Below are 27,511 nucleotides of genomic sequence, written 5' to 3' on the forward strand. Positions count from 1 at the left end.
AATTTTTTTTTGAGATTGATGATCATTTATTTTATCTCTGAATCTCAAGAATTAGAAACCATGAGTAGTTTCTAGAAAGATGCTAGGAGGCTGGGTCAAGATAGTAGCAGTAGGAACGGAGAGCAGAGGCAAGATTTAGGAGAGCTTGAAATAGAATAGATAGAATTTGCTGCCTGTTTGGATTTGGAAGGACAAGAGAAGTTCCAGATGAGCTTAGAAAGATAGCCAAGATTAAGGATATAAGAGAGTTCACAGGGAGGAGGTAATGCATTTTCATGAACACATTAAGCTTAAAATGTTTTATAAATTGGTTCTGAAAATCTCAGCATTTAGTGACAAATAGTACAGCATAATTTAGTTTAAAAAAGAAAAAACAACAAATTAAAAGCCAAAAGCTGTAAGTTCTAGTCCCAACTCTATCAGTTACTAGTTTTATGATTTTAAGCAAGTCATTTAACCTCTTTAAGCCAATTTTTTTTCCATAAAAAAGCACTTGATAATTCTTTCTGTTCCTTCCAAAGTAATGTCAGTAGTAGATAATGATTTGTATATAGTAGGAAATAGAAATGATAAATGAAATGTTGAAATTGGAAGGAAAAAAGTAAATGAATCATGTAAGTACCTTTTTAAAAATTTTTTTTTTAGTGGTCAGTGGATATTTATTATTTATTTATATGTGGTGCTGAGAATCAAATCTGGTGCCTCTCACATGCTACGCAAGAGCTCTATCACTGAGCTACAACCCCAGCCCTAAGTACCTGTTTTTAATTTTGCATGGATCAGAAAAGGAAGATACAGTGGGTCCTCTTCAAGTTTTAGGATAGGAGAACTAACTGAACACGGCCAAGAAAAGCTTTGAGCTACTCTACAAATAAATGGATTTGCTCATGTTTTCTGGTATCTGTGCTGCAGATAAGAAGCCAGCTCTATCCAGAGGAAGAGTTCCACAGCTCTGAGCAGGAAAGAATGAGGAATGAAATCTCTGACTTAACAGAGGAGCTTCATCAGAAGGAGATCACTATAGCAACTGTCATGAAGAAAGCTGCCCTTTTGGAAAGACAGCTAAAGATGGAGTTAGAAATAAAAGAAAAAATGTTAGCAAAGCAACAGGTATGCAAGCAAGAAGAAAGCTCTTTTCCAGGGCACACTCTTGTTCAGTGCTCACGGAGGGCTTTGTTATTGACTCATAAAAGCATTGCATTGCTTGGTATTGTTTCTGGAACTTGGCATCACAGAAATTCCTGTGTTGTCATAGAAATGCTTTGTAGAATCACAAAACCATTGTGAGATAAAGTTTCCTAAAATAAATAATTAGGGAAATAAGCAACAGTGCAAGGTAATGTCATTAAATCTCATCCTACCATTTTCTTGTAACCATATTTTGAGCACCTCCCACATACGTGCTAATTAAACTTTTCTTTCTCAGTTGTTTTCTGTATGTCCTGTTCACTAACATTTTTATTAAAAAAAAAAACTATTCCAGTTTTTCTGGGACATTTCCTACCCATCATTTCATGTATAAGAATTCCTTTAGGGTTTTAAAAATGTGTGCTCTAACATGAAAATCATATTTACTGAACATTCACTCAATAAATAGCCTCGTGCTTGAGGAAAAACAGCAATAGTACCTCAATACTGAAATATCACAAGTAACTTCTATTCTCTCTCTCCCTCCCTCTCTGCCAGGCCTGCCTAGCTTTCCTCCTTCCTTCCTATTTATTTTTTAAATTCTCTCAATCTTTTATTCATAATCAAATTGGTAACCTGCTATTGAGAACACAGTATTTATCTGCCTTTTTTACTCCAAATCTAGATGTTTTCAGAGCACAAAACATTTATTGAAAAAAATTCAATAACTTTCTAAGCATACAAAGATCACTTCACAAATAGGGTGACTATTAAATCCTGCATATTACAGAAACAGAAGAGACTCAGCCTTTTCCCAATTATAAGCCTTAAACTGTGATTCACATATACAACACACAAGAAAACAGCAACAACAAGATAATAGTATCAGTGGTAGCTGTGTGGGAAAGGAATATTTAAAGCTGGGTTAGTGATCTGGATAGTTGGATTATGAATGATTCTTACTTTCACTTTTTACTCTTAAATATTTTCTAGATGTTGTCAATGAGCATATACTTAGTAATTTACAAAAGTAAATCTTTAAAGCAAGTGTTTTATATAGAAATGAGCCTTAAATAAATAAAAGGACAGGTACCATATCCAAGTATTTTCAAGTAGAAAATATCAGGGAAAGAAAAAAAATAAGAAGACAAAATGAAGGAGTCACAAACAAGGAAGGAAACTTGGTAGAAATACCAGAAAGAACAAAATTAAATATGAAAGATATGTGTAACATATTGGAAAACTTAATCAGGTGTTAAAGAAATGTAATAGATGGTGTTATTTTAAGTGTGATTTTTAAACTATTTTTGTGGTGATAATTTGTATACAATAGAAAATATCAATGAGAAATGGAATTTTGGGACTAGAAGGGGGAAAAGTAAGTGAATCATTATCATAAGTATGTGCTTTTAATTTATAAGAGGAGGTTACAGTGGGGCTGGCCAAAGATAGAAGAGCTGAATAAGAGTACCCAGTAGATAAACCTAAGGAGAAGTGTTTCCCTTCACTGCAATTAGAAAATATTTGTGTGCATCCTTAATTTTAATAAGATTACAAGTTTTCACTGTGAATTTTACATTTCCTTTTATCTACTCATTTTTCAGGTCTCAGATATGAGATATAAAGCTATCAGAACAGAAAACACACATCTAAAAGGAATGATGGGAGATTTAGACCCTGGGCAATATATGGTAATATGCTGAATTCATTCAATAAATTGAACAAGAGTTTACACAGTGGATTTACCCAGATACTGTTTATTGACCACTTGCCATGTATCAGGCATGCAGGAGTTGGAGTGGCAAATTGTCTTACACTTCAGTTGAATTCACTTTTATCTTCAGGCTGGAACATTTTAATTTCTAGTTTTCTCCCTTCTTCTTTTCCTGGATTGGGCTCAATTCTGATAATTTCCCAAAACATACCAAACATGCTGTTTCCTCATTTTGCTCTTGTTGTTGCCTTGAAGTCCTACACATGCCTGATTTAAGTGTCAACCTTCCCCTCAATGAAGCCACTCCCCAAAACCCAGTTAGAATGAATTATTTCATCAACATTTGGTTTCTGTTTTGGTCTGACTTGTTTTGTAGCCTGTCACTGGATGACAATCAGGGATCATGTTCTATTGTTTGTATCAGCAGCACCTCACAATATCAGGTGTAGAGTAAGTCTTTGATATATGTTGGTTGAATACAAAGAGGCATGAATAAATGAATGAATGAACTGATGGCTTTAAAGGTTTGCACAAGGCAACCTAAGCAGGTTCTGTGTCTCAATTCCATTGTTTAACAGTTGATGGTTGATTTTTATGTGAGAATTTTTAATTCATTGAACTAATATACCAGTGTTCCATGTTTATCATTTATTTACTCTGAGAGAAGTTTTAAAATGATTTTTCTGTCAGTCAAGAATGAAGAGGATAAGATATGAGATTATAATTGCTTAACCTGGCCTCAGTTTCTTCAGTGATAAAGTGAGGGAGTTGGATTAGGCATTCTCCACACTGCCTTCTCAAGCCATGGGTCTATATTTCTGTGATATTCTTGTTCTCAGAATAGTCCATATTCTAGCAGAGTAGAAGCATCTAGAAACATTCTGCCACCTTCTCTGAATATGGTTATGGATCCTGTAATTGGAGTATAAATGGGTAAAAAGTAAAACATGTATGGTTTCCTTATCTGCTACATGAAAAAGGCTGCTTGTCACCTAAGATGTTTCATTTCTAAACTCTAGCCACACAAAAAATTAAGTAAGGCCTGGCTCCATGGGTGTATTTTTTAAATCATAAAATAGTATTTGTATTATTTTGAAGATTCAATCTGAATGTTTTTAGGTGTTTTTTCAAGGTCATCACAGCCCTCTCTGAGTTTGCTTCATTCTGGCACCTGTAGGTATTTTGTTTTGTTTATTTATTTGTTTTGAACATTTTTTAAATAAATAAAACATAGAATATTGATATGGCTGAGTCCCTGTAGAATGCTGTTTTTAAGTCCTTTGGATATAAATCGAGGAAAGAGAGAGCTGGGTCGAATGGTGGTTCCATTCCAAGTTTTTCAAGGAATCTCCCTACTGCTTTCAATTTTGGCTACACCAATTTGCAGTCCCACCAGCAGTGTATGAGTGTACCTTTCTCTCCACATCCTCACCAACACTTATTGTTGTTTGTCTTCATAATAGCTGCCATTCTGACTGGAGTGAGATGATATCTTAGAGTAGTTTTGATTTGCATTTTTCTAATTGTTAGAGATGTTGAACATTTTTTCATACGTTTGTTGATTAATTGTATATCCTCTTTTGATAAGTGTCTGTTCAGTTCCTTGGCCCATTTATTGATTGGGTTATTTGTTTTTTTGATGTTAAGATTTTTGAGTTCTTTGTATATCCTAGAGATTAGTGCTCTATCTGATGTGCTTGTAGTAAAGATTTGCTCCCATTCTGTAGGCTCTCTGTTTACCTCACTGATTGTTTCTTTTGCTAAGAAGAAGCTTTTCAGTTTGAATCCATTCCGATGTATTGATTCTTGGTTTTAATTCTAGTGCTACAGGAGTTTTATTAAGAACATTGGTGCCAAATTCAACATGATGTAGATTTGGGCCTACTGTTTCTTCCATTAGGTGGAAGCAAGGTCTCTGGTTTAATTCCTAGGTCCTTGATCCACTTTGAGTTGAGTATAGCAACACAATTAATAATAGTTAAATTATGGAACCAACCTAGATACCCTTCCATAGATGAATGGATAGGGAAACTTTGGTGTATATACACAGTGGAACATTACTCAGCATTAAAAGAGAATAAGATCATGGCATTTGCAGGAAAATGGATGGAGTTGGAGAATATAATGCTAAGTGAAGCAAGCAAATCCCAAAAAAACCAAAGGCCAAATGTTTTCTTGTTATGAGGATGCTGACTCAAAATGGCGATGGGAGGGGAGCATGGGAGGAATGGAGGAACTTTAGATAGGGCAAAGGGGAGGGAGGGAAAAAGAGGGGGCAGAGGGTAGGAATGATGGTGGATGTACCCTAAGTACACATATGAAGACACAAATGGTGTGAAAATACTTTGTGTACAGTGACTTGAGAAATTGTGCTCTATATGTGTAATATGAAATGAATTGCATTCTTCCATCATGTATAACAAATTAGAATAAATAATTTAATTTAAAAAAAGAAATAAAACATACAAACAATATATAAAGAAGAAGCTAATTATCTATATCTCTATCCCTAATCCTAACTGGAACTTCAGAGATATCTAGTACTAACAAAGCAGTGTGTAGTATTCAATCACTTTTCTTTTACACATATAGAAAGGTGAGTTGGGTGTTCTTTTACAGATATAAATATATTATATATGCATTATACAAAGCTGCCTTTGACTATATACAAAGACATTTAAAATTTTTTTTTGTTGTAGATGGACACAATACATTTATTTTGTACTTTTTCATGTGTGTGCGTGTGTGTGTGTGTGTAGTCATGGGCCTATTTATGGATTTTATCATTTTCAAAAATAAGAATTACATACTTCTGTATGTCTTGTTTTTGTTCGCTCAACAATAGAACATCATGTTAAATGAAATAAGCCAGACTCAGAAAGTCAAGAGTCATACCTTTTTTCTTCTATGTGGAAGTTAGAAAGAAAAAAAAAAGGTCTTGGTGGGGAGGATTTGATGAAAAACAGAAGAGACACCAGTAGGGTAGGGAAAGGAGAGCAGGAGAATGGAGGAAGGATAGGTAAGGGAGGTACTAGGGAATGAAATTGATCAAAGTATGTTATAGACATATATGAATGCACCACAATCAAACCCAATATTCTATACAATTATTACACACTAATAAAAAAAGTATATCCCTTGGAATCCTTCCAAATCAACTGGTTCAAGTCTTTCATTATTTATATTTTATAATATTCCATGATATAAATGTATCAAAATTTATTAAACATTTTTCATAATAATTTTAACTCTGCTTTCAGTTTTTTGCCTAAGTGAATAATATAAAAATCCATGTATGTGTATATATGTGTGTGTATATATGTATATACATATACATGTATATACATGTGTGTATGTACATATATGTATATATACATACACACACACACACACACACACGGTCTTGGAATGGTTTCCTAGAACTGGAATTGCTGATTCACAATGTATTTTCATTTTAATGGCTGTTATTAAATCATATTTCTAACTTTCTCTCTTTGATCCTTACCAACAATATGTGTTATTGCTCTTTTTAGTTTGTGTCAGTGTTAGGGTTTGGAAATGAGTTCTTCCTCAAAGCTTCTGTGTTGATGCAGAAATATTGAGAGGAAAATTAGATTATGAGAGTTGTGACCTAATCTCATACAACCTAGTTTTAATGGACTAACTTGGGTGATAACTGTAGGTAGGTGGGGTGTGGCTATTGGGGTTGTGTTCTGGAAGGGTTCATCTTCCCTGTAGCCCCTTCCCCTTTCTCTTTCTACTTCTTGCCTGCCATGAGGTGAGAAGCTGCTCTCCACCATACCCTTCTACCATGATGTTCTGCCTCATCTTGAGCCTAGAGCAATGTAGTAGGCTAACCATTGGCTAAACTCCAAAAATTATCTAAAATAAAATTTCCCTCCTCTAAGTTGTTGTTGTCAGGTGTATTAGCCACAGGGATAAAAAGCTGACTAACACAGTCGATATGATGGTTATAAGATAATTTCTCAATAGACTTTAATTTTCACTTCTCTGAGAATAGTTGAGCATAGTTTTATTCATTTATTGGCAATTTGTATTAATATGAATGAGAATATAGTCTTTTCTCATTTTTATTTTGGGTTATTTGTTTTTTATTTCTTATTTATAACAGCAATTTTATAAATCTGTTGATTGATTGAAACTTTACTTATGATGTTTTTGCCATCATGCAGTTTTAAACTTTTATTTGTCCAAATTTCTTGCTTTGGAGTTTCTTTTCTTGAACAACAGGATTTTCCCAACCTCTACATGAATATATAACCTTTTAGAGTTTTTTTCAAAGATTTTTATATTTTTTATCCAACTCTTGAATCTATTTGAGTTATAATTTTGAATTGATTAAAAAATAGCAAAATTTAATCGTTTATATCATCATTAAGTTCAGTTTATCCAGTTTATTCTTGTAACTTCCTATTGTATTACGTTTGGAATTGAATTAAATTTATATATTAATTTTAAAAGATCTGGCATTTTAATTTTCTTTTTTTCTTTCTTTCTTTTTGGCATGGGGATTGAACCCAGGGGTGATTAACCGCTGAGGCATATCTCCAGTCCTTTATTTATCATATTTTATTTTGAAATATGGTGTTGCTAAGTTGCTTAGGATCTAAGTTGCTGTGGCTGGTCTCGAACTTGAGATCATCTTGCCTCAGCCTCCCAAGTTGCTGGGATTACAGATGTGTACCACTGTGCCCAGCTAGAAATTTTATTATAGTTAGTTTTTCCATCTAAGAGTAGAGCATGGTTTTCTGTTTCTTAATATAGTTTTTAAAAATATTTTATAGTTTTTTTTATGTTGGTTCTGTGCCTTTTAAAAAAATTTTTCCCAGATATTTCACAATTCTTGTTATTATTATAAATGGAAATATTTTCCCTTTTCCATATCTAGAAACCTATTCCAATATACAAAAAAATCCAAATTATTTTATTAATTCTAATAACATTTTTACTAGAGGTATTTATGTTTTTAAGATATATAATCTTATCAACAAAAATGGTTGTATCACTTCTTTCCCGCTACTTATAACAGTTTTTTGTTTTTGTTTTTGTTTTTTGGTGTGTGTGTGTGTGTGTTACACTGCATTTGCTAAAACTTACAAGAAAATATTAAGTAATAAAGTGTGTGCTGGCAAATTTTCTTGTTTCTGATTTTAAATCTACATTTTTGCTTAGTATAACATTACTTCCTCATTTGATAATTAAATCCTCCTATTCCTGTTTTACTTAGAATTTTAATTAAGAATTGCTGCCAGTTTTTATCAGCATGGATGACATCATGGGTTTTGTTCTTTTATTTGTTGATGTGTAATAACTTTGGTTAATGCGTAATAAACTATGGTTGATATTGACCCAAATTAGAATCCTGGAGTAAATCTTCAGTCATTGTATTAATTTGATGAGGATTGCCATAACAAAGGGCCATGAACAGGGTGGCTTTCAAACAACAGAATATTTATTTTTTCAGAATTCTGGAGGCTTTAAGTCCAAAATTAAGGAGTCAGCAGGGCTGTGCTCCATCTGAAATCCATATGGGAGGATTCTTCCTTACCTCTTCCTGGTTTTTGAGGGTTTGCCAGCAATCTTTGGTGTTCCTGGGCTTGCAGAAGTGTCACTTCAATCCTTTGCTGGCATGGTGCTCTTCATGTATCTCTGATTTCACAAGGGCATCTGCTTCCTGTGTTTCTTCACATTGTCTTCTCTCCATGTGTATCTGTTTATGTACTAGTCACATTGGATTAAGGCCCACATTATGACCTCATTTTAACTCTAAGACGTTCTTTCCAATAATGACACATTATGAGGAACTAGGGATTAGGACTTCAACATATATTTTCTAAAAGCATACAATTCAATTCATAATAGCCATACTTTAGGAATTTTAATGTATTCCTGGATTCTCTGTGTTAATGTTTTATAAATAACAGATCTTATAAACTAAGATCTGTAAGTATACATGGTATTTGTATATAGTTCTCTCTTTTTCAAAGTTAAACTGGCTTTATAATATAAATTGGGAGCTTTCTCATTTCATAAGTAGTCTAGAGTAGTTTAAACAATATTGAAATTATCAGTTCCTTAAAGTTTAAAAAAATGTAGTGGGCTGGGGTTGTGGCTCAGTGGTAGAGCACTTGCCTACCATGTGTGAGGCCCTGGGTTCAATCCTCAGCATCACATAAAAAATAAATGAATAAAATAAAGCTATAAGAAAAAAAGTTACCTCATTTAAAAAAAAAAAGAATTTAGCTGTAAAATCATCCAGACTTGGTAAATTTCATTTATATTTTCTTTTAGGTTCTTGGTATATTCAAAAATTTCACTACTTCTTAGTTCATTTTGATAATTTGTATTTTTCTAGGAAATCTTTACCCATTTCAATTTGTTTTCTTGTTACCAGTTAGTAATAGCCTACAATCTTTTCAGCATTTTTATATTCTTTAAATTTCTTTTCTTATTCCTAATGTTATATAGCTAAACATGTATCTTTTGTTTTAATTCTGAATCATAAGAGTTTTATTCATTTTATTAGTTATTTGAAAGCATTGGCTTTTAGATCGATTTATTTTTTTTACCCACTTCATTTATTTTTAGCTTTTATCAGTTAATTTCTTTTCCCTTGTTTGTTTTATTTTGTTGTACTTTTTCTAGTTTCTTAAAAAATCATATCTGTTTTGTGAAAAAAATCCCATATCAAGGTAGTTATTTCTGAAATAATTGGAAAGGAAAAATAAACATGGGTTTAAACAACTGGTACTGAAATTTCACCTCAGGCAATAAGAAACAAAATATTTACATCATTATTTTTAAGCCTTCAATGCTTGTTATATTTGGATAACGTTAAAATAATAATTCCCTTTTCCTTTCTAGACAAGGAAATTACTGATCTTCTAATTGGTCATATTTAAATAGCTATAGCTTCAAGAATATTTCTACATTACTAACTGTGAAGCTTCCTGCTCATTTTCACTTAGGGAGAGAGACAGTTTATCAAAAGGACCCCACCCAGTGGAAGGAGCACGTGGTCTGCACTCAGTTGTCACCAGTGTATGGACAGGGCTATGCAGTTCCTGTTTTTAGGCAGGGAATGTTCTGCTGGGAAAACCAGCTGGTGTCTTAAGTTCCCTTGGGTCTCAGTGAGATGCTTAAGAGTATCTGAGAACTAGCAAGAGGCTCCTGGCTTGGCAAGAGATGTTTTCATTGAGTTTATGTTAAAATTCGACTGCATAGAAAAAACAGGGGTTTTCTTTTATTCTTCTCCTCAATTGCTAACAAATAATCAAGTTTATCTTGATAATTTTCTTTGATTCTATAATTACTTGGTCCAGTCATTGTAATTATTAATTTTACTTTGATTTAAGGAAACTGTAATAAGTTTTACTGAATTAATCAGACCTTAGAATTTATGGTAATTTTTAATAAAACTAGTTTGCTTTTCAGTATCCATAAGTTAGCTAAATAAAGTAGTAGCATAAAAATTAGCACCCTCCTAATGACTAAATATACATTTACGTACTGTAAACTAACATGCTAACCATAAAGTACACTAAAATCTTTCTTTCTGTAGAAATATTTTGTGAGCCTAATTATATTGTTGAATACTGTTTTAGTCAGTTATTTTGCTGTTGTGACTAAAAGATCTGACCAGAATAACTAGAGAGGAGGAAAGTTTACTTAGGGGCTCTCAGTTTCAGAGATCTCAGTCCATCGACAGCTGGCTCCATTCCTCCTTGGGGCTTAAGGTGAGGCAGGACGTCATGGTGGAAGATTATATGGAGGGAAGCAGCTCACATGATGATCAGAAGGCAGAGAGAGACTCTACTTAAAAGATATAAAATATATACCCCAGAGTCACAACAATAAACTACCTCCTCAAGCCACACTTTATCTGCCTTCAGTCACCACTCAGTGAATCCCATCAGGGGATTAATTCACTGCTTGGGTTAGGGCTCTCATAACCCAATAATTTCTCCTCTGAACTTTCTTGTTATCTCACACATGAGCTTTGAGGGACACCTCACTTCCAAACCAGAACAAATATACATAACTAAAAAGAAAAAACGTACATGCAAAATGCTAAAATTCAGGTATTTCAATAATTCAATTGCCTCATTCTAACCTTTCCCAATAGATAGGCACCAGGTCGTTTAACCCTTCTAAAAACAAATAAATGAATTAAAATTATAGAACTCTAAATTTTTTTTAAAAAAAATGAGAATTGAATAATAGGTCTAAATAAAAGAACCCATCAGAAATACATAGGTAGCCCTGTGGGGCGCAGTGGGAGAACACTTGACTCAGTTGTATTTCATGCATGAGGTCCTGGGTTAGATCCCCAGTACTACCAAAAAAGCAGGGGTGGAGAATGGGATTGGAGGGGAGGGTGGAGAAAGAAATACAGATGAAATTTAATTAAAGTGTGTTTTCAAATGATAACCACCTAGTGGGGATATATTTCTGAAATTATGAAAAAATTAAGGAAAACACAAAACAAGAGAGCTCAAAAAACCTTGTTAAGAAAAATGGAATATGTTCTTAAATATAAAACATAAGTACATTACCTGTTTGATTCTTTTAGATTATGTTCATAACATTTATCTAATTATGGTACATTTAGAAAATTGGAGGGTATTTAAAAATTATTGCTATTATTCTTAATTGCTTTAAATCAACACTGAACCCAAAATAGTCATAGATATAATCTAATTTTATAGAAAAATCTTAAATACAGTTTCAATTGAGCAACAAACCATTAATAATTATATATTTTGACAGACAGACGTCTTATATGGAGTCATATTTTTAATCTCATCCAAAGATAAGTTTGTGATCTACCTTTTCAATCAGATTTGCCTTTATGAATTTTTCCCCTTAGAGGATGAAATTTTATAAGACTCTGCCTCTTTATGTTTACTGCAAATCTACTCTAATTTTAAAATGAGCAGTCCTTCTTCCTTTAAAGCAAAAGATTATAGATGGTTCTTTTATCTACACTGTTATCTCAAAAGAGTAAACATTGAAAAATTCTAAAGGCAAAGGCCTAACAGAAATACCTAACAGAAAGGTCCTCTTTTCTCAAAGACTACCTTGTTTGAAGATTAAGAAGCATGTAACCCACCCACGATTGTTTTGTGAAATAGAAGGGAGATCAGTGGAATGGATTAAGAAGGAGAGGAAGGAGGGACAGAAAGGAAAAGGGAAGAAGGATGGAATGAAATTGACCAAATTATGCTGTGTACATATGTGAATATACCACAGTGAATTTCACCTTCATTTATATATAAAGCACTATTTTTTTTCAAAAACTATAAATAAATAGAAGGAAGACAAGTGGAATAGAGGAAGAGGCTCAGGGGAGAGATGAGGAGTGGGAAAGGAGAAGTACTAGGGACTGAAGTGGTGCAAATCATATTCCAGGCATGTATGATTATGACAAAATGAACTACAATATTATATAGAAATATAATAGACTAATAAAAAAATTTACAGTTTGCTCTCCTGGAACATCTTCTTCCATTCAATAATGAGATCTTCTTACGTATTTACTAAAGTTCCAAAATGCAATAGGCAGTAAAAGAAAGTGTAGTAAGCAGACTTGGCCTTTGAATAAAAAGATAAACAGGCAAACATATTTAATACATAATATACTATGTATGTATTTCTACACATATTTATCAGCCTTGATATTAATATGAGATTATATGGATAATTTTCAATGTGCAATTAGTCAAAAATTTAGAAAATTTAGAATGACTTTACAGGGTGGCAGCCTATATGAACGGCACTCAAAACTTTATACTTAGGAACTTCAAAAAGAAAGGTGTAAGCTCTAATCATTTAATAGTCTTACAGACTTTGAACCACAGACTTTGAAATATCAAAAAAGATGCTTTCTTAAGTTATGCTTTTTGTGGAAAAATATTACCTCTGAAATCAGAAAACAATTATTTAATCAGCAGCTGTGCTACTCGTGGACATGCAAATCATAGGATAAGGAGGATGACATAGCTTCATGTAAAATATGTTATGAGTTTTTGTTTTGAAATATAAACTATCTCTTAAAACTTTTTGAGAAGTTTAGACACTAGGAAATTTTCTTATAGTATTTAACTTAAAAGCCTCAGAAATCTCTATTCTTACTCTAAAATGCATTTCTGTGATTTAAACATGCTTCACTTTCTATTTTGAGGATGCATTAAAATTGAATATCCCCTACCAGATGTGGTGCTGGCATAATCACATCTGTAGGATCAGCAGGATATAATGATCCTAAATCAGACCCCACTCTATACAGATTTAGTATAATCCATTAATGATTAAAGGGATGTTTGAATAATTAGAATAATTTATTATTTTTAATCTCATACCAAATTAATTACAAGTATACTAAAGAATTAAATTATGAAACAAATAGAAGATAGTACCATTGCTTTTATGATAAAAAGAAAATTGCAATTTAAAAGTGAAGAAGTCACAAAGGAAAAAGACAATAGATTTCACTTAAAAAAAAAAACTTTCTAGATAAAACACATCATATACTAAAAATCACCAATTAAACAATGGAAAAAACTTTCTAGATAAAACACATCATACACTAAAAATCATCAATTAAACAATGGATTATTATCCCTAATATTAGAAAATTATTTCAGATTAGAAAAACATAAACACTCTAATGGAAAATTGAGCAAAGAACACAAATAGACAACCAACTAAAGATGGAGTGGATATTGCCAGAAAAGTGTGAAAATATAACCAACTTCACTAATAAGTTACTATTTAATGTATCGAGGTAGCACATTTTAAAAGTTAGTAATATTAAATTATTGTTAGTGTGATAAAATAGGCCCCTAATACATTACTGGTGTGAAATTATGATACTTGGGTTTCTCCAATTTATAGGGGAAAAAATCATATTTCTTAATCAAGTTCCTCAGAAACATTCATACAGTTTTTCCTAGTGATCCCCACTCTTGGAATCTATCTAAAGAAATATCAAGATTTGTGCATAAGAAAATCAAAGAGTGTTATTTATAATTTTGAAGGCAAACTAAATCTTCTGTAATAGAAATGATTAAATTAATTCATTTATACCTCTTTGATGCAGTCATTAAAAATCTTATTTTTAAAGTATGTATAATTTTCAATGGGGAAAAAACAGTCTCCAAAACTCCAAAACTTTATTGCTCTTTGTACATTATAATTTTGTAATTATTATTATAATTTTATAAGTATCCATACATTATTATTATATTGACTTTTTTGTTGAGTATATGTATTTCCTATTGGCAGAAAGATATAATATTACCAGTTATCACTGAGTGGTGGTAGTATGGAACATTTATTCTTAATATCATCCATATTTTATATAAGGATGTGAGTTATTTTAATCAGAAAAAATATTCCTTTAAAGTTGAATTTTATATTTTGTTTCCATTATTTATCAACACTAGGAGGTATACCTATAAACACATAAGTTTTAACTCTGGCCAATTTGTTGTAGAGAATGATAATGCACAGAGTAAACCTTGTCACTACTGAAGCACAGACAGTACTGTGTGCCCTGCTTTCATTGTGAATGTGTTCAGCAGCTATTGTCACTGAGTATCTGCTTCTTGTGAGGAGAGGAAGGAGGAGCATTTAGGAAGTGAGCAAAATAAAACTGCATTACTTGGCTCAAATGAAAGGCCCTTAAAGCACATGTGTCCAAACATAGAAAATATGCATCATTTATAAGGACCAATTTATTCAATGATAGTTTATTTCATTCTCTAGAGTGTGGACTTCACTAACAGGGAATATTCAAGGCATACATCCATTAACAAACTGGAATATGAGAACGAAAGGCTTCGAAGTGATCTTGCAAAACTTCAAATCAATGGAAAATCAGCATGGTCTAATCAAAATACCTATGAAGAAACAGGAAGATACTCCTATCAAAACCAAATAAGAATGGAAAAAAATGAAGATAGGTATGCCAGCTCCATTATATAAGGACATAAGTTTAAAAACATTGACATTTATCTTTTTTTTTTTTCAAAGACAATTTGCACAGAAATTTTTATTTCATGGGTTATTTGCAAAGAACCTGATTTAAAAACAGAAAGTGTAAGTGATAGTTCTTTCATGTACTTGCAGGCTTTTATCTTTAATTCATTTTAGGTATTTAGTCATTATTGCTTCTCGGTCTTTGGGCTAAGATAAAGAAAAGTTGTTAGCTGTTATTACTGATATTATTACTAACAAAATTGTATTTATAATAATAGTAGTGCTTCTCTAACAAAACACAGGACCTAAACTGTATGTTTTGGTGAATAAACTAATAGCCGGATCTGTTATTTCCTCAAATATACCTGTGGGGGATAGGTGTACTCGGCTCATGTTGTTAACTAAGCATATCTACAGGAGATAAATTCAAAAGTTAATGGGACATTTAAAAAAAACAGTTCTGTTCAAGATTGTCATGGGTGTAGCACAGTTCTCTCTTTTCACCATGCCAGCCCTATGTACGTATTAGAAGGAAAGACATTCGTCTGCTACATGAAATAAAACTGTTCAAAAGTGCCAAATTAATAACCCTCTTCTGGTGATAAAGATTGACCACTATCCCAAAAGAGTTCTCAGTGGTGGGGTGCTGTGGTGGCAAGGTGGCAGCAGCAGTATAAAAGCAGTAGAATGAGGATGGAAGAGGCCACTCACTGGCCACAGCCACAGACCACTTCTCTGATTCGAACTGCTCATGTGTATTACCATACTAATGTGTATTACCCAGCATTATCTGAAAACCCATCCAAAGGCCCTAATCTTGATTTGGGTACAAGAATATATTTTCTAATATTAAATAAACACTTTTCAAAGTGCTACCCTACTTTTAGTTCTCTGCAGGTCAAATGATGACTCCCAGGTAAGAGAGACAGGCCCCTAAAAATACCATAAAGGGTCTTCCTGTGTGACCATCAGTCACCTGTCTAGTACTGATCACCCATTGGGTGCAGCACGCTGCTGCCTATAGTTTCTTGTGGAAATAACTTTGAAAGCCTTAGATAAGGGGTCCAGGTGTTGTTATTTAGGAAAAAAAGACAGTTACTGTGCCTTTTATTATTTCTAAAAAGTATTTTTCTTGTTTCAGTACCCCTTTCTTTCTCTTTGTCAGACAGTACAGAATGTGTTAAAAGTGCCTAACAAAAACAAGACAGTAGGGGACAGGGAAAGTAACATAAGAGGTAAAATGCTCAGCAGGAGATTATCTTAATAAGCAGTTTGGACGACTGTTCCTGCTGTAAAGCCTTGTGTCCTGCCAGTTTCATTTGTTGAAAGTTTCATTAAATTTGTTTTAATGCCTCATCTGATTTCAGTGTTCTCCAGTGACCTCGTTTTTAAAAGAAACAGCATTTCAAATGTTCTGAATAAATTATTACATGTAGAACCCAGTATGGGGAAGAGTTGTTGAGATGCAAGGACACTGTGAACTCACCAGTGGAGAACTGTAAAGCAGAAACCTCTGCATTAATTTTAGCAAGTAAAAAATGAAATAATTCTTTTCCTCAAAACACAGCTTGGTAAAGTCAGGTAGTCAATGCTATAGATACATATTTGTTAGGCATAAATTGATCAGAAAATATACAAGTCATGGTTATATATCAATAGCTAATGCTATTGAACTATTTTTATTGAACTATTTTAGGAAAGAAAAACCTTTTAGATAAAGGTTTATGAAGATAATGCTCCACAAAAATTTAAAGTCTAGTGTAGGGAAATTCTTGCTTTTAACTGAAAAAAAATGTATATTAAGTAATCTTTTATTCACACTTAACCCAACTTTGGTGGTTTTCACTCTCTTCAAAGTAATGTTTTTAATGTTCACTCACTAGTCCAAAGCATTTACTTTCTAATATGATAGTTACTCAGCACTTTTTAAAAAAATTATCAAATTAGTTGAATTTGGTTAGGATGTTCTGAGTATTGTCCTTAATAGTTAAAAGAGTTTTAAAGTTTCAATGACTTATAAGCAAATTTGGCATAGTGGTATCCAGAACTATTAATTTTCAACTAATTTTAATAAATCAATTTTATAATAAATGGAACTTGTCTATCTATGACATACATACTTAAAAGTGAATTTATGGTTTTAAAAGTTGTATCATGTACTGGAAATATTTCAGTATCACAAACATTAATCATTAAAATGGCTTCAAGTCTAGCTAATAAATTAAAAGATTCTAATACTAAAAAGCCACAAAGTCAATAGGTTTGTCATAACCACTTGCATGTTTCCCTGTCAAGGAGTGAATAGTCACCTAGAAGCCAAAACTAAGTTGAGAAAATTTTATACCATGCTATTGCTCAAAAAAGAAGCAACACAGCTGAATGGTTGTAGGCCAGGCAACAATGAACAGTTCACAGAATCGGGAGCTCATGTGGAGTTTTATGTGAGGCTGGAAAACACTGGCATAGTTTGTGATGGGATCTTGTTTTATGCTTAGGAGATGATCCCATATTCTAAACGGAAAGCACTGGAGCCTGGGTTGCCTGTACATGTAGACTACAGAAAACTGCAAAGCTGACTCAAGACTCCAGTAGATAGAGTTCTGCTCCCTAGCACAGCAACTGGGTCCTATCAAAATTGGACTGGGGCCTTGGAATAGGATCCATGGGAAAGCTAATTGAACAGATCAGCTTGTGAAGGGATATTAGAAGCCTTCTAAATTATTTTAAAGATAGCTTTTAAATTGATATATGTAGCATTTTATGCAAGGTGGTTTTATGAAGTATTTGAATAGCTATATTCTAGAAGAGCTTGTCAGATATAAAGATGATTTAAAACAGAAGCACTTTAGTTCATAATGTAGTCTTTCCTTTCAATCTCTACATTTTATTGATCTTACTATAAAAAGAATGTTCCTATATAAATTTGAGTAATTAACATCATAAAACTGTATCTATACATCCATAGCAAAATGGATAATTGAGATAATTATTTAGATAATTTAGAACAAATAATATTTTGCCTGAAATCTCTGTATAATTGAGAATACAGATATATGTATATAGGTTTCTTGAATCACTTCTATGATTATCTTGTTTTTTCCACTCTGCTCTGAAGTATAGAGCAGCCACTCAAATTAAAAGGTCTGGCCTAAGATTAAATGCAGATGTACTATGCAACTGTTATCATTCTGTTTGAATTGTGAGATGTTCCATCTTATTATGCACATCATAAACCATGTTATTTCAGTTAATTTGCTGTTCTGTTTCCATGGTAATTATGGTTTGGAAGAATGGGGGAAAGATTTATTTCAAGATAAGTAAAAATGGGAAACGTGTTGTATTTGTTTTTATGTACTAATTTACAGATGCCTCACTTAACTTTTATTGCTATTTGTATGCATAGCTTTGAAAATGTTTGCATAATAAGAAACAAGACTAGGTAGAATTGGTCTTTGGATAAGAACAGAGAAATATAATGTGGATTTTTTAAACTTTGAAGGCTTTGAAAATGCTTAATACCTGTGGGAAACTTGGATTTTAGTAAAAATAAATAATTCCAAATTGGATAGATTTTTATATTTTCATGGTCTTTGATGATTAAATGTAAACCACATTATTATGGAATACAGCAATTTAATCCTAAATAGCCCATATTGTTGGGACTCTTAAAATAAAATTTTTAGGGTAAACTGATTTGTTTCTTTGTTTTATTACTCATTTATCTGGTTAGCAGACCAAAATTTAAAATCTATTAGTATTTTTTCAGTCTCATCTTCTACCTGTATTTTGGCATAAACCATACATTTCATACTATGTTTTTTATCAAAATTGTGGAGTTTTGAGAAAAGGCCCAGTGGCCCGCGGAGGGGCAGAGCTTCCAATCACTCCTGCAAGGTAGGCAGGCCTGCGACCCACCTGCAGAAGAGGAGCAGCGGCCTGCTGAGAGGCAGAGCCGCCCCCTCCCCCTGCGCCGGCAAGGTAGACGGAACTTTGACCACCCACAGAACAGGCCCAGCGGCCTGCTGAGGGGCAGAGCCGCCCCCCACCCCCCGCGCCTGCCAGGTAGGCGGAACTGTGACCACCAACAGAAAAGGCCCAGTGGCCCGCGGAGGGGCAGAGCTTCCAATCACTCCTGCAAGGTAGGCAGGCCTGCGACCCACCGGCACAAGAGGAGCAGCGGCCTGCTGAGAGGCAGAGCCGCCCCCTCCCCCTGCGCCGGCAAGGTAGACGGAACTGTGACCACCAACAGAACAGGCCAGACCTGCAACCGACAGACAGAACAGGCCCAGTGGCCTGAGGAAGGGTAGAGCCGCCGCCCCCCCCGCGCCTGCAAGGTAGGTGGACCTGCGACCCACCGGCAGAACAGCCCCAGAGGCCTGCAGAGGGGCAGTGCCGCTGCCTGCGCCTGCAAAGTAGGCAGAACTGCGACCACCGACAGAACAAGCCCAGCGGCCCGCAGAGGGACAGAGCCGCCGCCCGCGCCTGCAAGGTAGGCGGACCTGCTACCGACCGGCAGAGCAGGCCCAGTGGCCTGCCGGCGTGGTAGGCACATTGCCCCAGTTGGAGGAGGGGCAGAGCCGCTGCCCGCGCCTGCGAGGGAGACTTTGCAACTATACAAGACCAATATAAATATATAGGGGGAAAATTCAATAGCACAACAGTTTCACCAAGTAAAAAGGAACACAAACAGTATGAAGAGACAAGGAAAGAAAGGACCACAAGCAATGAAGGTCAACTCAACGTTAGAAGAGGTAATAGCTGCAGCAGATGGAATGTCAGATAAAGAATTCAGGATATATGCTTCAGATGATCTGGAGTCTCAAGGAAGACATCAGACAGCAAAATCAGACAATGAAAGATCACTTCAACAATGAATTACATAAACAAATCCAAGAAGCAAAAGATCAACTATACAGGGAGATAGGGGTTATAAAAAACAAACAAACAGAAATCCTAGAAATGCAGGAAGCAATAAACCAACTTAAAAACTCAATTGAGAATACTACCAGCAGAGTAGAACACTTAGAAGATAGAACATCAGACAATGAAGACAAAGTATTTCAACTGGAAAAGAACATAGACAGCTCAGCAAGACTGTTAAGAAACCATGAGCAGAACATCCAGGAAATATGGGATAACATCAAGAGACCAAATTTAAGAGTCATTGGGATACAGGAAGGGACAGAGTTTCCAACCAAAGGAATGAGCAATCTATTCAATGAAATAATACGAGAAAACTTCCCAGACTTGAAGAATGAGACAGAATCCCAAATCCTAGAAGCCTACAGGACGCCGAATGTGCAAAATCATAAGAGACCCACACCTAGACACATTATAATGAAGATGCCCAACATACAGAATAAGGAGAGAATTTTAAAAGCTACAAGAGAAAGGAAGCAGATTACATTTAGGGGTAAGCCAATCAGGATAACAGCTGATCTTTCAACACAGACTCTGAAAGCTAGAAGATCCTGGAATAACATATTTCAAAAACTGAAAGAAAATGGGTTCCAACCAAGAATTGTGTTTCCAGCGAAATTAAGCTTCAGGATGGAAGATGAAATTAAAACCTTCCACGATAAACAAAAGTTAAAAGAATTTGCAGCTAGAAAACCATCTCTTCAAAACATCCTTGGCAAAACATTACAGGAAGAGGAAATGGAAAATAACAATGAAAACCAACAGTGGGAGGTAGGACAGTAAAGGGGGGGAAAATAATCAAAGAGGAAAACAAACCATGTTTAGTAACATAAATAAACAAATATGGCTGGAAGAACAACCCATATCTCAATAATAACCCTAAATGTTAATGGCTTAAACTCACCAATTAAGAGACACAGGCTAGTAGAATGGATCACAAAACAAGACCCAACAATATGCTGCCTACAGGAGACGCATTTGATAGGAAAAGACATACATAGGCTGAAGGTGAAAGGTTGGGAAAAATCATATCACTCATATGGACTTCGGAAACAAGCAGGTGGGTCCATACTCATATCAAATAAAATAGATTTCAAGCCCAAGTTAATCAAAAGGGATAAAGAGGGACACTACATACTGCTTAAGGGAACCATACACCAACAAGACATAACAATCATAAATATATATGCCCCTAACAAAGGTGCAGCTATGTTCATCAAACAAACTCTTCTCAAGTTCAAGAGTCTAATAGACCACCATACAATAATCATGGGAGACTTCAACACACCTCTCTCACCACTGGACAGATCTTCCAAACAAAAGTTGAATAAGGAAACTATAGAACTCAATAACACAATTAATAACCTAGACTTAATTGACATATATAGAATATACTACCCAACATCAAGCAGTTACACTTTTTTCTCAGCAGCACATGGATCCTTCTCAAAAATAGATCACATATTATGTCACAGGGCAACTCTTAGACAATATAAAGGAGTAGAGATAATACCATGCATCTTATCTGATCATAATGGAATGAAACTGAAAATCAACCATAAAAGAAGGAAGGAAAAAGCATACATCACTTGGAGAATGAACAATAGGTTACTGAATGATCAATGGGTTATAGAAGACATCAAGGAGGAAATTAAAAATTCTTAGAGATAAATGAAAACACAGACACAACATATCGGAATCTATGGGACACACTGAAAGCAGTTCTAAGAGGAAAATTCATTGCGTGGAGTTCATTCCTTAAAAAAAGAAAAAAACCAACAAATAAATGATCTCATACTTCATCTCAAAATCCTAGAAAAAGAAGAGCAAAACAACAGTAAAAGAAGTAGAAGGCAAGAAATAATGAAAATCAGAGCTGAAATTAATGAAATTGAAACAAAAGAAACAATTGAAAAAATTGACAAAACTAAAAGTTGGTTCTTTGAAAAAATAAACAAAATCGACAGACCCTTAGCGATGCTAGCGAAGAGAAGAAGAGAGAGAACTCAAATTACTAGCATACAGGATGAAAAAGACAATATCACAACAGACACTTCAGAAATACAGAAGATAATCAAAAACTATTTTGAATCCTTATACTCCAATAAATTAGAAGATAGTGAAGGCATAGATAAATTTCTTAAGTCATATGATCTGCCCAGATTGAGTCAGGAGGATATAGAAAACCTAAACAGACCAATATCAATTGAGGAAATAGAAGAAACCATCAAAAGACTACCAACTAAGAAAAGCCCAGGACTGGATGGGTATACAGCAGAGTTTTACAAAACCTTTAAAGAGGAACTAATACCAATACTTTTCAAGCTACTTCAGGAAATAGAAAAGGAGGGAGAACTTCCAAATTCATTCTACGAGGCCAACATCACCCTGATTCCTAAACCAGACAAAGACACTTCAAAGAAAGAAAACTACAGACCAATATCTCTAATGAACCTAGATGCAAAAATCCTCAATAAAATTCTGGCGAATCGGATACAAAAACATATCAAAAAAATTGTGCACCATGATCAAGTAGGATTCATCCCTGGGATGCAAGGCTGGTTCAATATACGGAAATCAATAAATGTTATTCACCACATCAATAGACTTAAAATTAAGAACCATATGATCATCTCGATAGATGCGGAAAAAGCATTCGACAAAGTACAGCATCCCTTTATGTTCAAAACTCTAGAAAAACTAGGGATAACAGGAACATACCTCAATATTGTAAAAGCAATCTATGCTAAGCCTCAGGCTAGCATCATTCTGAATGGAGAAAAATTGAAGGCATTCCCTCTAAAATCTGGAACAAGACAGGGATGCCCTCTCTCACCACTTCTGTTCAACAAAGTTCTCGAAACACTGGCCAGAGCAATTAGACGAAAGAAATTAAAGGCATAAAAATAGGAAAAGAAGAACTTAAATTATCACTATTTGCAGGTGACATGATTCTATACCTAGCAGACCCAAAAGGGTCTACAAAGAAACTATTAGAGCTAATAAATGAATTCAGCAAAGTGGCAGGATATAAAATCAACATGCATAAATCAAAGGCAATCCTGTATATCAGTGACCAATCCTCTGAAATGGAAATGAGGATAACCACTCCATTCACAATATCTTCAAAAAAAATAAAATACTTGGGAATCAACCTAACAAAAGAGGTGAAAGACTTACACAATGAAAACTACAGAACCCTAAAGAGAGAAATAGAAGAAGATCTTAGAAGATGGAAAAATATACCCTGTTCATGGATAGGCAGAACTAACATCATCAAAATGGCGATATTACCAAAAGTTCTCTATAGGTTTAATGCAATGCCAATCAAAATCCCAACGGCATTTCTTGTAGAAATAGAGAAAGCAATCATGAAATTCATATGGAAAAATAAAAGACCCAGAATAGCAAAAACAATGCTAAGCAGGAAGTGTGAATCAGGCGGTATAGCGATACCAGACTTCAAACTATACTACAGAGCAATAGTAAAAAAAACAGCATGGTACTGGTACCAAAACAGGCGGGTGGACCAATGGTACAGAATAGAGGACACAGAAACCAATCCACAAAACTACAACTATCTTATATTTGATAAAGGGGCTAAAAGCATGCAATGGAGGAAGAATAGCATCTTCAACAAATGGTGCTGGGAAAACTGGAAATCCATATGCAACAAAATGAAACTGAATCCCTTTCTCTCGCCATGCACAAAAGTGAATTCAAAATGGATCAAGGAGCTTGATATCAAATCAGAGACGCGCCGTCTGATAGAAAAAAAGTTGGCTATGATCTACATACTGTGGGGTCGGGCTCCAAATTCCTCAATAGGACACCCATAGCACAAAAGTTAATAACTAGAATCAACAAATGGGACTTACTCAAACTAAAAAGTTTTTTCTCAGCAAAAGAAACAATAAGAGAGGTAAATAGAGAGCCTACATCCTAGGAACAAATCTTTACTCCTCACACTTCAGATAGAGCCCTAATATCCAGAGTATACAAAGAACTCAAAAAATTAGACAATAAGAGAACAAACAACCCAATCAACAAATGGGCCAAGGACCTGAACAGACACTTCTCAGAGGAGGACATACAATCAATCAACAAGTACATGAAAAAATGCTCACCATCTCTAGCAGTCAGAGAAATGCAAATCAAAACCACTCTAAGATACCATCTCACTCCAGTAAGATTGGCAGCCATTATGAAGTCAAACAACAACAAGTGCTGGCGAGGATGTGGGGAAAAGGGTACACTTGTACATTGCTGGTGGGACTGCAAATTGGTGCAGCCAATTTGGAAAGCAGTATGGAGATTTCTTGGAAAGCTGGGAATGGAGCCACCATTTGACCCAGCTATTCCCCTTCTCGGTCTATTCCCTAAAGACCTAAAAAGAGCATGCTACAGGGACACTGCTACATCGATGTTCATAGCAGCACAATTCACAATAACAAGACTGTGGAACCAACCTAGATGCCCTTCAATAGATGAATGGATAAAAAAAATATGTGGCATTTATACACAATGGAGTATTACTCTGCATTAAAAAATGACAAAATCATAAAATTTACAGGGAAATGGATGGCATTAGAGCAGATTATGCTAAGTGAAGCTAGCCAATCCCTAAAAAACAAATGCCAAATGTCTTCTTTGATATAAGGAGAGTAACTAAGAACAAAGTAGGGTCGAAGAGCATGAGAAGAAGATTAACATTAAACAGGGATGAGAGGTGGGAGGGAAAGGGAGAGAGAAGGGAAATTGCATGGAAATGGAAGGAGACCCTCAGAGTCATACAAAAGTACATACAAGAGGAAGTGAGGGGAAAGGGAAAAATAATACAAGGGGGACAAATGAATGTCAGTAGAGGGGGCAGAGAGAGAAGAGGGGACGGGACGGGAGGGGATGGGGGGGAGGGGAGGGGAGGGGGGATAGTAGAGGATAGGAAAGGCAGCAGAACACAACAGACACTAGTATGGCAATATGTAATTCAATGGATGTGTAACTGATGTGATTCTGCAATCTGTATATGGGGTAAAAATGGGAGCTCAAAACCCACTTGAATCAAAGTGTGAAATATGATATATCAAGAACTATGTAATGTTTTGAACAACCAACAATAAAAAATTAAAAAAAAATTGTGGAGTTTAATATCAGGTGAACCTGGAAATGAGTCAAAGATTCAGAATCATCACTTCCTAGCAATTTAACCTGATTTTAAAATAAATGATTGTATAAAAAAATATAGTTTTTAATTTTACTTTCCTCTTCTGTGGATAATGTTCACTAGTTAGGATTATTTTGAAGATCCAATGTGTTTAAAATAAAAGCATCCAATCTTTATTGAGCATTTAGTACATGTCAGGCATTGTGTTCTAAATGTTTTACATATATTTATCATCTAACTCTCATAGCAACCCTTTCTTATAAGTGATAAAATTAAAGTCACAGCAAGATAAAGCCATTTCCTCAAAAACACAAAACTAGTAAATGGAGGAGCTTAGGAAATATGTAAATTGAAAACATGCTATAAATTATTAAACCCTATTGAGATTAGAGTTATCATTATACAAAGACTTGTTTTAACATTAAAAATATATATAGTTCTACTAAGATAGCCAGCAAGGTCAAAGTAACAGAGAATAAAAAAAGTGTGTCTGTTTAGAAATGTCAATGGCAGTTGTTGTTTGAGATTTCTCTCAAATAGCTTCAGTTATTTAAATGACCAAGCGATACAAAAGTAGAACACAGAGAGTAGAGCAATTCAGGTGACAAGGATAGCAGAATTAGGAATTATGTCTTTAGGAATTATTAGGTTTTCTGCATGATTATTAGTACTTGTAAGTCTTTTTTTGACAAGCTCTCTACCACTGATTCCCATCCTCCTAACCCCAATCACAATCTTTTATGTAAAGTAGAAATTGTTTTGTTATTCAGAAAAATTGTTTTCAAAGAAATACCCAGTTAATAAGCCTAAACATTTTGCTATGTTTTCCCCTAGCTGGACATCAGAATATTAAAATCCTTGACAATATAAACAAACACGTACCCTTGGTAGCAATAAGGACAATTATTCTTTCTCTTGTAGACTTAGCCAAGATCATGAACCAAATAGAAGTACCACGCCTCCAATGCCACCTTTGACATTTCGAACCAAAGAAATGGCAAGTCCTTTGGTTAGTGATGATGAAGTATTCCCACTGGTGAGTTGCTGGTTGCTGGATTTTTTTTTTCCTTTAAGGGGTGATTACTTTTGTACTGATACCCATATACTAATGTATGTAGTAGTTTAAAAAATGTCACTTCTTGAATAGACTCCAAGATGAGTCTGTGAGTCACTCAGCCATACCTATCTATGGAAGGAAAAGAGACCCATAATATTTCATTGAGTATTTCAGTCAGTGTTTTTTAACCTCTAGTGTAGAACAGAATTACTGGTGACGCTCTTTAAAAATGCAAGTGTTTGGAACTCATCCTCGGTATTCTATGAGTCCTCAAAGATCTATATATTTTAAGAACTGTAAGTGATCTTTTGTTCCTTTTTAAAAGCATATTTTTACAGACTCTGACACACTTGCAAATACATGTACTAATCATAAATGGGAAGCTTGATTCATGCAATGAAACATATTGATATAACTCTCCCAGGTAATACAGAGTATTATTAACTTCAGAAGCCCCACCTGTATCTCTTCCAAAATAACCACTATCCTGACTTTTACATCATCAGTTTTGCCCATTTTTAAATTTTATGGAAAGTGTATCATATTGTATGATACACACACACACACACGGGATTGAATCCAAGGGCATTTAACCAATGAGCCACATCCCTAGCTGTTTTTATATTTTATTTTGAGACAGGGTCTCACTAGGTTGCTCACACCTTACTAAGTTGCTGATGCTGGCTTCAAACCTGCAGTCCTCCTGCCTCAACTTCCTGAGCCACTGGGATTACAGTCATGTGCCATGGCACTGGGCTGTATTCTTATGCCTGGCTTCTTTTGCTCAACATTGTTTCTGAGATTCAAAATCATTATCCATATTGTTTTATATAACTTTAGTTTATAGATTTTTTCTATATAATGCCATTGTATATAAATACACAATGATGCTATAATTAATTCTGCATTCATTTGATGGGCATTTATTTCTAGTTTGGGGTTATTACAAATAATGCTGCTAAAACAATACCTTTTGGTGCACATGTGTACACATTTCTGTTGTTTCTATTGAAGATGCATCTAGAATCATTAGATCATATGATATGGTTATGGTCAGCTATAGGAGACATTGCCAGACTGTTTACTATTTGAACCAATGAATACCTCATAAAGTAGTATATGAGAACTTTCCTTGTTCTATATCTTTTCAAACACTTGCAGTTATTAGTCTTTTGTATTTGGACCATTATGGTCTGTGCAATAGTTAATATTGGATTGTTTTAATTAATATTTCTCTACTAAAAATGAGGTTGAGCATCTTGTTATATATTTACTGGTAATTTTTATATCTTCCTTTGTGGCATGTCTGTTAAATGTCCTTGCCCAATTTTCTTTTGGATTATCTTTATTCTTGTTGGTTAGTAGGATTTTTTAAACATATTCTGAATATAAGTCCTTTATTGGTCATATATATTGCAAATACCTTCTTCTACTCTTACATGCCTCTTCTATTTTGATGAGCAGAAGTCCTAATTTTAATATACTCAAATTTATGAATCTTGTCCTTTGTAGTTAATATATTTGA

General features: G+C 34.4%; 2 protein-coding genes across 14 annotated transcripts in view; one reads left to right on the forward strand and one right to left on the reverse strand.

The window, feature by feature from the left end:
- Positions 1–27,511, reverse strand: part of Slc36a4 (solute carrier family 36 member 4) — a 391,588-nt gene that overhangs the window by 237,809 nt on the left and 126,268 nt on the right. The window lies entirely within an intron of this gene.
- The window catches only part of Deup1 (deuterosome assembly protein 1), a 91,429-nt gene that overhangs the window by 59,416 nt on the left and 4,502 nt on the right, over positions 1–27,511 (forward strand). For all 3 annotated transcript variants that reach the window (XM_046462333.2, XM_046462334.2, XM_058584991.1), the window contains 4 exons: positions 913–1,110; positions 2,733–2,819; positions 14,633–14,829; positions 25,851–25,965. In XM_046462333.2, coding sequence (XP_046318289.1) covers positions 913–1,110; positions 2,733–2,819; positions 14,633–14,829; positions 25,851–25,965 — 597 coding nt within the window. The remainder of the gene's footprint in view (positions 1–912; positions 1,111–2,732; positions 2,820–14,632; positions 14,830–25,850; positions 25,966–27,511) is intronic.

Source organism: Marmota monax, unplaced genomic scaffold, assembly GCF_021218885.2.
Source record: "Marmota monax isolate L192 unplaced genomic scaffold, Marmota_monax_Labrador192_F-V1.1 WCK01_AAM20220418_F8-fsc00104, whole genome shotgun sequence".
Lineage (NCBI taxonomy): Eukaryota > Metazoa > Chordata > Mammalia > Rodentia > Sciuridae > Marmota > Marmota monax.